The sequence below is a fragment of the Hyla sarda genome, chromosome 9, assembly GCF_029499605.1.
Source record: "Hyla sarda isolate aHylSar1 chromosome 9, aHylSar1.hap1, whole genome shotgun sequence".
NCBI lineage: Eukaryota > Metazoa > Chordata > Amphibia > Anura > Hylidae > Hyla > Hyla sarda.
Window position 1 is genome coordinate 125,226,816 of NC_079197.1, and position 13,153 is coordinate 125,239,968.

Consider the following 13,153-nt stretch of genomic DNA (forward strand, 5'->3'; position numbering starts at 1 on the left):
TTCACCCCTAAAAAAGGGACAATATTTTACTGATCAATTTGTTGTATAAAATATATTTAAACTGTCATTGTCAATACTTTCTAAATTTCTCTAAGACAAAATGTTGTACAGTAAAGTGGTTCATTACTCACAATGAAGCATCGCTGTCTCCAGGGACGTCATGCTGCCTGTTATCCATTATGACTCCATAAAAATTAACGTTAACACAGAGTACAGCGACAACCACAACTAGAGGGATTCCTGTATCAGAAACACAATAAAAGTCAATTATTAAATTTTGTAAACAAAAATATATTTGTATTTCTCTAGGGCTTAATGGTGTAGGAGTTGTATCATCCTATTTTTCTCTTTATGTTAAGACTAGGTGGAAGTAATCCCTTAACAAAAGCATCACAGGTTGTGTACTTCTAAATTTGTAATGACGTTCAAGTGTAAAAGTGAGACTGAAATGCTGCAGATTTGTCGCAGATTTTATTCCGATTTTGACTGCAGTGAAAGAAAAATGAAGATGAATGCAAAAATCTGCAACAAATCTGCAACATTTCAGCCCCTTACAAGATTGCGTGGTTCAAACCTATATAAAATACTGAACAGCCAATAGGCAGTGAGAAGGGAGCCTATTATGAGCGAAAGATAATTTTTTAGTTTTATCCCCTATTTTCACTTTAGTGTTTTAGGGGTATTCCAAGTCAAAATGACTTATCATCTATCTATAAGATAGGGGATAAGTGTCAGTGGCACTGAACGACTAGTAATTATGAGTATGCATGATATAGGCTAAAAAACCCTGGAGTGCTTATTTAAAGGAGTTCTCTAAGCTAAAACTTTTAACCCCCGCTGTGTCCGGGCTGTAAAACTATACATAATAAACTTTCACTTATCTGTCTACGATCCCCCGTTGTTATGATATCGCCGTCCCGTTCTCCGGTCCCGGTCTCTTCCACTTCCTGCGGGTCGGTGACTTCACTCTGCGCTCAGCCTATCAGCGGCCACAGCAATGTCCCGTCGCGGCCGCTGATAGGCTGAGCGCAGAGTGAAGTCACCGACCCGCAGGAAGAGGAAGCTGACAGGGACCGGAGCACGGGCGGCGATATCGGAACAATGGGGGATCGTAGGCAGGTAAGTGAAAGTTTATTATGTATAGTTTTACAGCCCGGGCACAGCGGGGGATAAAAGATTTCAGTTGGAGAACTCCTTTAACTTCAGGAAAATGCAGAAATCTGCTTAGAGCTTTACCTTTAAAAAAAAAAAAAATTAAATAAATAAAAAAAGGCCTAAAATTTTTTTTAAAAAAATTAAATAAATCAAAAAAGGCCTAAAGTGTTAATATCCCATTTTTATCTTGATCAGATGGCAAGGATCCATTAGATATGCACATTATAGTAGTGGTGGCGTCATGAAATGGAGTAAGTAAGAATTAACTTTTTTTAATGTTTTGTTGTCCTAGGGAAAAGGAAGGGAATGTATGGGGTTTATTGTCATACTGGATGAATGCAATCTGCTTTTTAGTAAGCTATGTAAAAATTTGGCATCAAATATATATATATCAATGACATTATATTTAAATGGATTAATTAGAAAACCATGGCTGCCATCTCTCAGAAACAGCACCATTCTTCGGACATTGTCTGATTTTGGTATTATAATTAAATGGGCACTGTCAAAATCAAAAGCTTTTTATTTGTTGTACATCTTGGAAAAACAATAACCTTTCTAATATACTTCATTAAAAATGTAATCTCCTTGTTATAGAAATCATGGCTTTAAAAAAGACCATTAGGGGTCCCCATACCATCCAGAATATAATAGTGCCTGGCTGCAGCATCATCTTTGTCCCAGCTGAAGCACAGGCACAAAGGGGATAGCTATCAAAAGGAGTGCTAGTCCCATCCTCACTTTCTGAACTTTTGGGGAGAAATAGGTATGTGCGGTTCACAGAGCATTTAAAGGGTACCTTTCATCAAAAAAACTTTTGATATATTATAGATTAATGTATGCAGAATAACTTCACAATTGCATGTTATTAAAAAATATGCTTCTTTCTATTTAATTTTCCACTTTGAAGAAATGACCACTAGGGGTCTCCCTACCAGTCCTGGCAGCAAGCATTTCAGACTCATGCTGGAGTCCTAAACACTACGAGCTGCCAGTCTGCTTTGTTCACAAAGGAGAATACTCAGAGCTGCCAGCCTGCTTTGTTCACAGCCTGTTTGGCTGTGAACAAAGCAGGCTGGCAGCTCTGAGTGTTTAGGACTCCAGCATGAGTCAGAAATGCTTGCTGACAGGACTGATCGGGAAAAATACAATAGAAAGAAGCATATTTTTCATTAACATGCTATTACAAAGTTATTCAACATTCATTAATCTAAAATATATCAAAAGTTTATTTGATGAGAGGTACCCTTTAAACGTGCCCCCGCCTGTTCTCACTAGCCGCTTACCCATCCAGACCATCACATACATAGTATGGTGTGCTCATGGTATCCTGCTCCTACTGGTCTCCTGACGTTCTGAGCAATGAAACACGTTGAGACGTTTACATCTTCATCATGACTGTTGGTTACCCTATTTATCCGCTCTGTTTAGAAGCAAGGTTTTAAACCTGGGGGTTTCTGGGCTATATACGGACGACGGCTAATTTATGGCTAGCGTATTGTCTGTGATATGTGTAAGTAGGACGGCCCGTACTATATAAGCATAAATGCACTATTGAATTACAGCATATCATCATTTACTGTAATAGTTGATCTATACCCACATAGGACGGGCTGTATCTTTATTATTCACAAAGCATATGTGTACTTTTTGTCAAAATCGATCATTTCTCAAATCTACTGTATATGAGAATACTAAGTACTATTATTTCTGAGTACTGATAAGCTTCATTTGTATTGAATAACAACCATACTGGTTTATTCTCCTCTACAATTTCTTTTCACAAAAGGGGACTCATATACAGTGGTCCCTCAAGTTACAATATTAATTGGTTCCAGGATGACCATTGTATGTTGAACCCATTGTATGTTGAGGCCATAACTCTATGGAAACCTGGTAATTTGTTCTGAAGCCCCAAAATATCATCCAAAAATAGGAAAAAAATTAGGATTAAAGAACAATAAGTAGATAACTAATACAGATTAAGCAAATCCTTACATATAAAAGTAAGAAAGATCTGCTGGGAGCTGTAAATCACTATGTCAATGTTTCCCAACCAGGGTGCCTCCAGCTGTTGCAAAACTACAACTCCCAGCATGCTAGGAGTTGTAGTTTTGTCAACAGCTGGAGGCACCCTGGTTGGGAAACAATGGTTTATGTAGAGGACAGGAGTTTCTTCAGGGTCCTATACAGTACACACTGTGTCCCAAATGGAGCCGCCCTTACTTGGTGTCCAAAAGGAGCATCTAACCCTGGCACAGGTAAGGAGTAGTACAGAACATGTAATATCTCCCTGTACTGTAGGGGGCGCTACCAGACAGCCAGTCAGTGCATGCACTTCAGTAATAGAGGTGATTTACCAGTGAATGCCTATTTTGATTGGTCAGTTCCTCCAGTTGTGACAGGTATCACAGATCTGGACTGTCTTGGAGACTGGTTTCAAGTTACAATGGTCCAGACAAGACCATTGTATGTTGAAACTATTGTATGTTGAGGCCATTGTATGTTGAGGGATCACTGTACATGCATATATTATACCTATAAAAGTGTACATAGGGTCTGACCCAATTGAGAGAGATAGCCCAATCCACCTAGCTAGTGAGTTAGTTTTTGTAGGGACATCTAGTGAGAACAGGGCAGGTTCCGGAGCGGGGCCGTCCTTATCAGGACATCAAATCCACCTACTGCAGGTATACTTTAGGGATACCATAGGGCTCTATATCTATTCCTGTGCCCTGTCCTTCCTGTTGTCCCTACCCTTCCACCCCAAGCCATGGGGTTAGGGCTAGTGATAGCCAGGTGTGATACTTTTGAATAATAATTTTTATCTGTATTATTATCTACATTCCTATATCACCTCGCGAGAGGTATAAGGAAATTTAGTTTCACCTTTTTGCGCACTTTATTTGTGGTGTATTATTTAATGATGGATTTACAGGCATTTTATCATAGATCCAATAAATGTTAAGTTTTAGTCTATGATTGGTTTTCTAAATCTTGTGCTGGTAGACAGTTAAAGGCATCTTTCTTTTGCTGGATCCAACACTTACCCCAGCCGGCGATACATAACTTTAATATGTATTTATGGACGTATGCGTTAAAGACTTTGACAAATGCAAAATACATATGCACAGCCTCTAGGCCCATCCAAGTGAACGATGTCAGCAAAAAGTAATGAAGGAGTGCTGCAACTGAGATGCACAAGCCTTGATTTCTGAATAAGGACAACCAGTTGTTGACCAAGAACAGTAAATTGAGCATCAACAGTGAAAAAGAAAGATTCATCAATATTTTTGAAGGGTAATCTCTTCTAAGTTGTCTGAAAAAAACAAGAAAATTAGACGAGTGAAGTGTAGGGTGCGAAAAAAATACATCAAATATTATTATTGGCAGATATAAGCCTAGTTTCTCCATGTACAATACTTGTATCCTGAATATTGTTAAAAGTTTCCAAAAAGTGTGTATATGTTTGTGGTAAATAAACTTCAAAGGGTTAGGTGATGTTAGGAATATATTGGGGCCCTGACACTATTAAATAATTTAAAGGAAATATGTAATCAGAAAATGTCCTATTGTTTAAAGGAAAACTTTCAGCCTCTTCATCAAAACGAAATCAAATACTAAAATACTGTACATATACTAAAATACATCCAGTAGGTACTGAGATATGTCCCCCAGAAGATCCTCTTTACAATTCAGTGAATTGCGCCCAAGAGGTGGGGCCCCGCCAGCTCAATTTACATATTCATGGTCTGTGACTCCACATCCTAGCGATGTGGAGTCGCTGGTCACGTGAGTGCTCTTCCCATTGCATAGAGTAAATCCGCCAAATTACCATATTCAGCTTTCATGTCGTAATGAGCAGAGCGCTCACGGGACCACTGCCTGCTGTCCTGTCCGCTGGCTAGTACAACTAACACTAGTCCACCACTGCCTGCTGTCCTGTCCACTGGCTACTACAACTTTCATCAGTCCACCACTGCCTGCTGTCCACTGGCTACTACAACTCCCACAAATCCACCATTACCTGCTGTCCTGTCTGCTTGATACTACAACTATCACTAGTCCACCACTACCTGTTGTCCTGCCCACTGGCTACTAAAACTCCTGCCCCTCACCACTGCCTGCTTTCTGCTGGCTACTACAACATCCACTAGTCAGCCCCCACTTCCTGTCCTGTCTGCTGGATACTACAACTATCACTTGTCCACTACTACCTGCTGTCCTGCCCACCTGTTACTAGAACTCCCAGTGGTTGGAGAGTGGGAGTTTGAAGAAGGGTGTAGAAGAGGAGAACATAGCTAAAGAATTATTGGTACAAGTATGGGATAGCATGAAGTCAGCAATAGGGATAACAAGTAGTGTGTGGTGTACCCCCTTATGGGAAAATTAGAACTTCCCAGAAATAAAGAAAATTGCAGAATATGTGAATTGGGAAGATAAAGGAATTAGGTTGTTAGAGCAGGTTTGCACAAATGGGAAAATAATAGATTGAGAGTGTATGTGTGAACGCTTTAATTTAAAAAATACTAATTATTTCGGTTATGTACAGTTAAAAGACGCCTTGGGACAAGAAGAACCGAAAAAAATATTAAAGGTAGGGTGTTATCACATTACAGAATATATAAAAAATGCACAGGGGGGGGGAAAGAAAATAATGAGTACTTTATATAAAATGTTAGGTCAGAAGGGTTGGGAGGACGGAGTTAAACGGTTAGGACAGGCACTTGATATAGGTGGAATTTCAGAAGAAGAGTGGAAACTGGTGTTAAAGAATATTAGAAGAACAACGATCAATGCAAATAATAGGGTGTCTTTTTTGATGTTAGTATATCGGGCACAGTACTCACCGCAATTTCTGTACAAAATTTATGTTAGGGAGGATGCACAATGCCCCAAGTGTGGGTTTGAGGGAAGTAATTGGTTAGACATGATATGGAATTGCACGAAGTTGTTAAAATTTTGGAGTGTGGTGCTTGAAACTATTAAAGTTAGAATAGGGGTGGTATTTCTCTTTGAACCTAAGGTCGCAATTTATGGACTAAAGATACTGGGAACTAAGCATACAGATCTTATACTTGGAGTATTAGGAGTGGCAAAGAATTTGATTCTTAGGAAATGGTTGGCCCCAGCGGTTCCATCAAGGGAAGAATGGTTAGGAGGTATAAATAAGGTTAGAACTTATGAGTTGTTGCGGTTCAAGGACAGTGAAAGAAATAAAAAAATTGAGAATAAATGGCTACCCTGGGAGAAAGGAGATAGTGAAAAGGAGAAAAGAGTAAGAGAGGAGTAGGGAAAGGAAGGAAGTTAATGGATTTCGGGCAGGCTGGCTTAAGGGGAGGGAGGGAAAAGGGAGGGGGGTGGGGTTTTCGGTTTTTGATAATGTTGTAAGTAATAATGGATTTTGTATGTATTAAATTTAAATAATAAAAAAAAAAGAACTCCCACCCCTCACCACTGCCTGCTTTCTGCTGGCTACTACAACATCCACTAGTCAGCCCCCACTTCCGCTGTCCTGTCTGCTGGCTACTATAACTATCTCCAGTCCACCACTACCTGCTTTCCTGTCCGCTGGCTACTACAAATATCAGTAGTTCCCCTGCCTGCTGTCGGCTGGCTACTAAAACTATAGCCAGTCCCCCATAGCCTGTTGTCTGCTGGATACAACTACTAACAGACCACCACCCTTGCTGATGCTACTACCACCCAAGCCTACACATACACAACCCATGAGCCGCCCAAAGAAATGTTGTTCTTCAAACAGAAGCCATTTCTTCTTCACTATCCTGCTCCAACTCCCAAAAGGGATAATTTTTTAATGCTCGGAAAAATCCATTGCGTCTTTACTTGCCAGACTCAAAGCTTGTTGCTACTCCTAAAAAGGGCACTTTTTTTGAACAATTGGAAAAAGCCATCGCGTCTTCCGACACCTCCATGTGAATTATAACACTGGCAGGCATCTGCCAACAAAAAGCGATTCTTTATGCATTTTTATTTTCGTGTTAAAAAGCCTACAAAATCCGCTAGTGCAGTGTGTTTTTTAACAAGCCACCATAGGTTACCATAGGTTACCGCATGTCGCTGTAACTTTGACATTAAAGGAGATCTCCAGTCTTGAAAAACGTATCCCCTATCCTAAGGATAGGGGATAAGTTTCAGATCGCGGGGGGTCCGACCGCCCCAGCGCACAAAGCGGCGGTTGACACTCCCCCTCAATACAGCGCTATGGCGGAGCCGTTGATTGCCAAAGGCAGTGCTCCGGCTCTGCCATAGAGTTGTTTTGAGGGGGCGTGTTGACCACCGCGTGAAGTGGCAATCACCGGCTCTGCCATAGTGCTATATTAAGGGGGAGTGTCGACTGCTGCTTTGTGTGCTGGTCAACACACACTCTCTGGCCAGTGAGCCGGGGCCCGTAAGGGTGATTGTGGGGGGCCCAAGCGGTCGGACCCCCCGCGATCTGAAACTTATCCCCTATACTTAGGATAGGGGATAAGTTTTTCATCACTGGACTACTCCTTTAATTTAGCCTTAAAACTAATTTAAAACTACTTGAATACATTTTTAGGTGATCCAATCAGTGTTATACAGGGCCTGTTCGCCGTGAACCTACCTTTTTCAAAAAGTTAATTGAGCAAAACTTTTGAAAAGCTTGCTTAATTTTAATGATGATGCATTCACACCAATCAACACTAGTGAGTAAAGTCACACTAGAGAATGTCTAGTGTTTTCGCTAATAGTGAGTGATAGCAAGAATCTGAGGTTCTACATCCAAAGTGCCAGTGGGCACACAGTCTCTACAATAAATGTTTTAGGAGTTCTTTTTTTCTTATGTTATGTCTTTTTTCAGTTTTACAAAACAAAGTCCATTGTCAAGAAGTGATGAACAGAAAACATAAGTGAGCTATAATAATAATAATAATAATAATAATAATAAAAACCATAGATGACAAATAGAAGTCTGACCAGAACAAGGACAATCGGAAAATCTTATATAAATTAAGAAGACATCAAACAGGGTTAAAGGGGTATTCCAGTAAAGAAATTATTTTTTTCATATTACTGGCTCCAGAAAGTTGAACAGATTTGTAAATTACTTCTATTAAAAAACCTTAATCCTTTCAGTACTTAACATCTGCTGAAGTTGAGTTGTTCTTTTCAGTCTGACCACAGTGCTCCCTGCTGACACCTCTGTCTGTCAGGAACTGTCCAGAGCATGAGAGGTTTGCTATGGGGATTTGCTCCTACTCTGGACAGTTCCTGAAACAGACAGAGGTCTCAACAGAGAGCACTGTTGTCAGACAGAAAAGAACAACTCAGCAGCTGATACATACTGGAAGGATTAAGATTTTTTTAATAGAAGTCATTTACAAACCCGTTTAACCCCTTATAGGGTACCTCTCATCGAAAAAAACTTTTGATATATTGTAGATTAATGTATGCAGAATAACTTAACAATTGCATGTTATTAAAAAATATGCTTCTTTCTATTTCATTTTCCACTTTGAAGAAATGACCACTAGGGGTCTCCCTACCAGTCCTGGCAGCAAGCATTTCAGACTCATGCTGGAGTCCTAAATACTACGAGCTGCCAGTCTGCTTTGTTCACAAAGGAGAACACTCAGAGCTGCCAGCCTGCTTTGTTCACAGCCTGTTTGGCTGTGAACAAAGCAGGCTGGCAGCTCTGAGTGTTTAGGACTCCAGCATGAGTCAGAAATGCTTGCTGACAGGACTGATCGGGAAAAATACAATAGAAAGAAGCATATTTTTCATTAACATGCTATTGGAAAGTTATTCAACATTCATTAATCTAAAATATATCAAAAGTTTATTTGATGAGAGGTACCCCTTAAGGACGCAGCCCTTTTTCACCTTAAGGACTAAGCCCTTTTTCGCAATTCTGACCACCGTCGCTTTATGAATTAATAACGCGAAAACGCTTTTACCGAATATTCTGATTCTGAGATTGCTTTTTCAGGACATATTCTACTTTATTTTGGTGGTAAATTTTCGGCGTTACTTGCATCCTTTTTTGGTGAAAAATCCCAAAATTTCATGAAAATGAAGCTCTCTACTTGTAAGGAAAATGGATATTCAGAATACATTTTATTTTTATTCACAAATACAATATGTCCACTTTATGTTGGCATCATAAAATGGACATATTTTTACTTTTTGAAAAAATTAGAGGGCTTCAAAGTAGAGCAGCAATTTTCAAAAAATTTATGAAAATTGCTAAATCTGAAGAGACAGATGTTACAGAACTACAACTCCCAGCATGCCTGGACTGCCCACTATAACAGTGGTCATCAAACTGTGACCAAACTGTGACCCTCCAGATGTTGCAAAACTACAACTCCCAGCCTTTGGCTGTCTGGGCATGCTGGGAGTTGCAGTCCGGCCTTCCTAGTGGTTGCCACAGTAAAGATCACATTACTTTCACTTTAATTTCTCCCCAAACTGTCGATTCCCTACCTGAGCCGTGATCTCCGCTGGATGTCTGCGATGATCGCCGGGCCCCACGCATCTGGTCCTCAGGTAAAGGCCTCCATCTTCTTCCCCCCCCCCCCCCCTGTTCTGCCCGACATCCAGGGGTGGGCAGAACGGGGGGTTTCCATGGCAACCCCCCTGTCCTGCGCTGCCATTAGTCAGAACTCAGTTCTGACTAATGGCAGGGGATAGGAGGAGATCGCAGCACTGCGACCTCACTCCTTCCCTTAGGCTGATCGGGGCTGTCACTGACAACTCCGGTCATCCCTATTTTCCGGGTGATCGGGTCCCCAGAGACCCGATCAGCCCGGAATTGGAGAAAATCGCATGTCTGAATTGACATGCGATTTTCTCCGATCGTCGACATGGGGGGGGTCTCAGGACCCCCCTGGGCGATGTGCCGGGGTGCCTGCTGAATGATTTCAGCAGGCATCCCGATCCGGTCCCCAACCGGCTAGCGGCGGGGACCGGAATTCCCACGGGTGTATCCATACGCCCTTAGTCCTTAAGGACTCGGGATGCAGGGCGTATGCATACGCCCGGCGTCCTGAACAGGTTAACTTTCTGGAGCCAGTTGATATGAAAAAAATTGTTTTTCACTGGAATACCCCTTTAATCTGTGCACATGCAAAAGTGTAATTTCAGAAAAATTCTATTTAATAAACCGTTCTATTAGGATCATTTACCATAAATTTCTGTGTATCACACAACATACTGTACTCCTTTATGCAACCCACAAATTTACCTGAACATCCCATATGTTACAAGAGCTACTCCAAGAAAAAGAGAGGCAATGCCACATCCCACATAAGTCAATAGGCTTAGTATGTGCTCATCTAGAGAGTTGATTTGAGCCCCAGAAAGATCCTGATAAAAAGAAGAATATACGGTTAATAGGTGCATGTTGCAATATCCATATTATTCAAGTACACTCTATCCATTATGTATTTATCTCATATTATACTTATGCCTTCCCTTTTGCAGAGGTTAGGGGTGTGGTGACCACGCCATGTGGAAAATCTGAATAAAATCTTAATCCTTCCAGTACTTTTTAGGGGCTGTATACTAAAGAGAAATCCAAAAAAGAAATGCATTTCCTCTGATGTCGTGACCACAGTGCTCTCTGCTGACCTCTGCTATCCATTTTAGGAACTGTCCAGAGCAGGAGAAAATCCCCACAGCAAACATATGCTGCTCTGGACAGTTCCTAAAATGGACAGCAGAGGTCATGACATCAGAGGAAATGCATTTCTGTTTTGGATTTCTCTTTAGTATACAGCCCCCAAAAAGTACTGGAAGGATTAAGATTTTTTAATAGAAGTGATTTAGAAATCGGTTTAACTTTCTGGCACCAGTTGATTTAAAAAAAAAAAAAAGTTTTCCACGGGAGTACCCCTTTAAGGGTCTATACACACGTACAGTATATTGTGCAGATTTGATGCACAGGATTTGATGCACAGGATTTGATGCACAGGATTTGAAGCTGTGATCAATTAGTTTACATTGAAATCTGCAGCATCGGCGATACATTCAATCATAGATATGCGTCGCTGATCACCGGTACAGCATAATACATTCACCAGGCCGGGTGTGGACCAGCTGTGCCACCTACTGGTTTGACCTTGGGCCAAACTTATCCAGCTCCAGGATGTGGAAGCTGGACGTCTGCTGCAGGGAAGGCACCAGGTCATTACCGCATGAGTGGGTCCAATTAGGTGGCAGCTGGCCAGGCAGACCAGAACGCCCCCTTGCCCAGCACCAGGCATACAGGCAGGAGGGGTGAGCTGATGCTGTAGTTTGTAGTAGCACAGCAGAGTACAGAGTAGCACAACTGAAAAAGGTGTTATAGCAGTCTGTGGCACAGCATAATTGGTGAACTCAGATGCAACCAGGTGGTACAGGTTTAATAAGAGCACAGGTGTGGTGGACAGTCCAAATTACACACTAGACAATCAGCAAGGTACCAAGGGATAAGACAAAGGCAACGTAAGAAAAATAGGCACAGGTCAGGAAAACCGATCAGCAAAACAGAATTTAGACATCTTTGCTAGTAGTAAACTACACAAACTACACAATTGCTCAGGCAACAGGCTAGGTCATCGGCAATACACCAGGTAAGAGAGCACACTGTCCAGACAATGTAAAGTGAGTGGCCATGTATACAGTGTATGTATAGCCACTCACATGTGCCTGTTGGTAGAAGTTAATGTTGACCTGCGTTAAATCAAAACCACAGTGTGCTAAGTCATAGTGTACGGGTGGCAAATGTACTTTGAAAAATTGATCCGTTTATTGTAAGTGATGGTATTTTATTCATACAATTAAACATTACCCACTATTTCATTTAGCCAATCCATAATTAAGGCCTATTGTACATGGAGATATTATAGATTCTTGGTGTTCTCCCCGTTCATGAAGGCACCATTTGCTAGTATGGAAAAAGTCTGCTGTATAATGATGGAATTGGGTAGAGGAGAACTCCATTTGTGTTCAAGAGACTCCATTTTGTCTGCATTCTATCATACCTGTTTTTTTACATAACTCCTGTGTTTATAGACTAGAGACAATTAGTATCTTATATTCAAGGTTAACGGGATACAAGGAAGGAACATCTTATCTTTTTCTTCCTCAGATGTGTCCTTGAAACAATGGCTTGTTATGTATTCAACTTTCTGCTGACTATGCAAATGATTTATGGATTCTTGTGTTTCATACAATGTTAAGTTTACTGCGCATGCCCTATTGAAAATCAGCTATATGAGAAAATACAGTTGAGAAGAGGGTCAGACTTGTACTGCCCTAGGCTTAGAGACAGCACTTGTGTCTGTGTCTTGATTTGAGTGGCAGGGTGGCGTTGGGAGGAAAGTAGGGTGACTGCAGCCCCTTACAAGCCTTCCACGCACTAATTGGGCATCCGCCGACAGAAGACGTCTCGACCTTTTGGGGTCGAACCTAACATTATTTGGCGCCCGAACAGGGACCCGCAGCTGAATCACAAGGAGCATCTCAGCTACGGTGCGGGAACACTACGGCTCGGGATCTGAGATCTTTGGCTGTGGGTCCTGCACTTAGACTGGGTTTTAGAATAGCTAAACTCCTGTGATAGTGGGTCTATTTGAATAGACAAGGAACCAATATACCTTCTGTCGGTTGGATAAGTACACTGTTACTCCGCAAGGAGACATGGAATGAATGTATGAGCCAAGAGAGGATGGTATGTGATTTTATGAGGGTATTGCCGAACTGATCTGTGAAAGCGCCTAACGGGGTCACAGATTATGCTTAAATCCCATACTATCACATAAACCATTATCTGGCTGCTAGCATGAGCCTGGAATAAATCATAAGTCCAGGACAGGATTTGTGTGATAAGCCCGTGTAGTCTGGGGGGAATAAGGTGTGGTAAAACACATCTAGACGGACACTGACCCTATAAGAGTGATGTGGATGACAGTTATTGCTATTGGTTGCATTTGTCTATTCGCTTTGTGGATAGGATACAGAATTGTCA

General features: G+C 41.3%; 1 protein-coding gene across 6 annotated transcripts in view; it reads right to left on the reverse strand.

Annotated features, from left to right (window-relative positions):
• The window catches only part of ADGRG4 (adhesion G protein-coupled receptor G4), a 114,816-nt gene that overhangs the window by 13,966 nt on the left and 87,697 nt on the right, over positions 1-13,153 (reverse strand). For all 6 annotated transcript variants that reach the window (XM_056540140.1, XM_056540141.1, XM_056540142.1 and 3 more), the window contains 3 exons: positions 10,388-10,509; positions 4,206-4,474; positions 132-240 (listed from right to left, as the gene is read on the reverse strand). In XM_056540140.1, the coding sequence (XP_056396115.1) occupies positions 132-240; positions 4,206-4,474; positions 10,388-10,509 (500 nt within the window). The remainder of the gene's footprint in view (positions 1-131; positions 241-4,205; positions 4,475-10,387; positions 10,510-13,153) is intronic.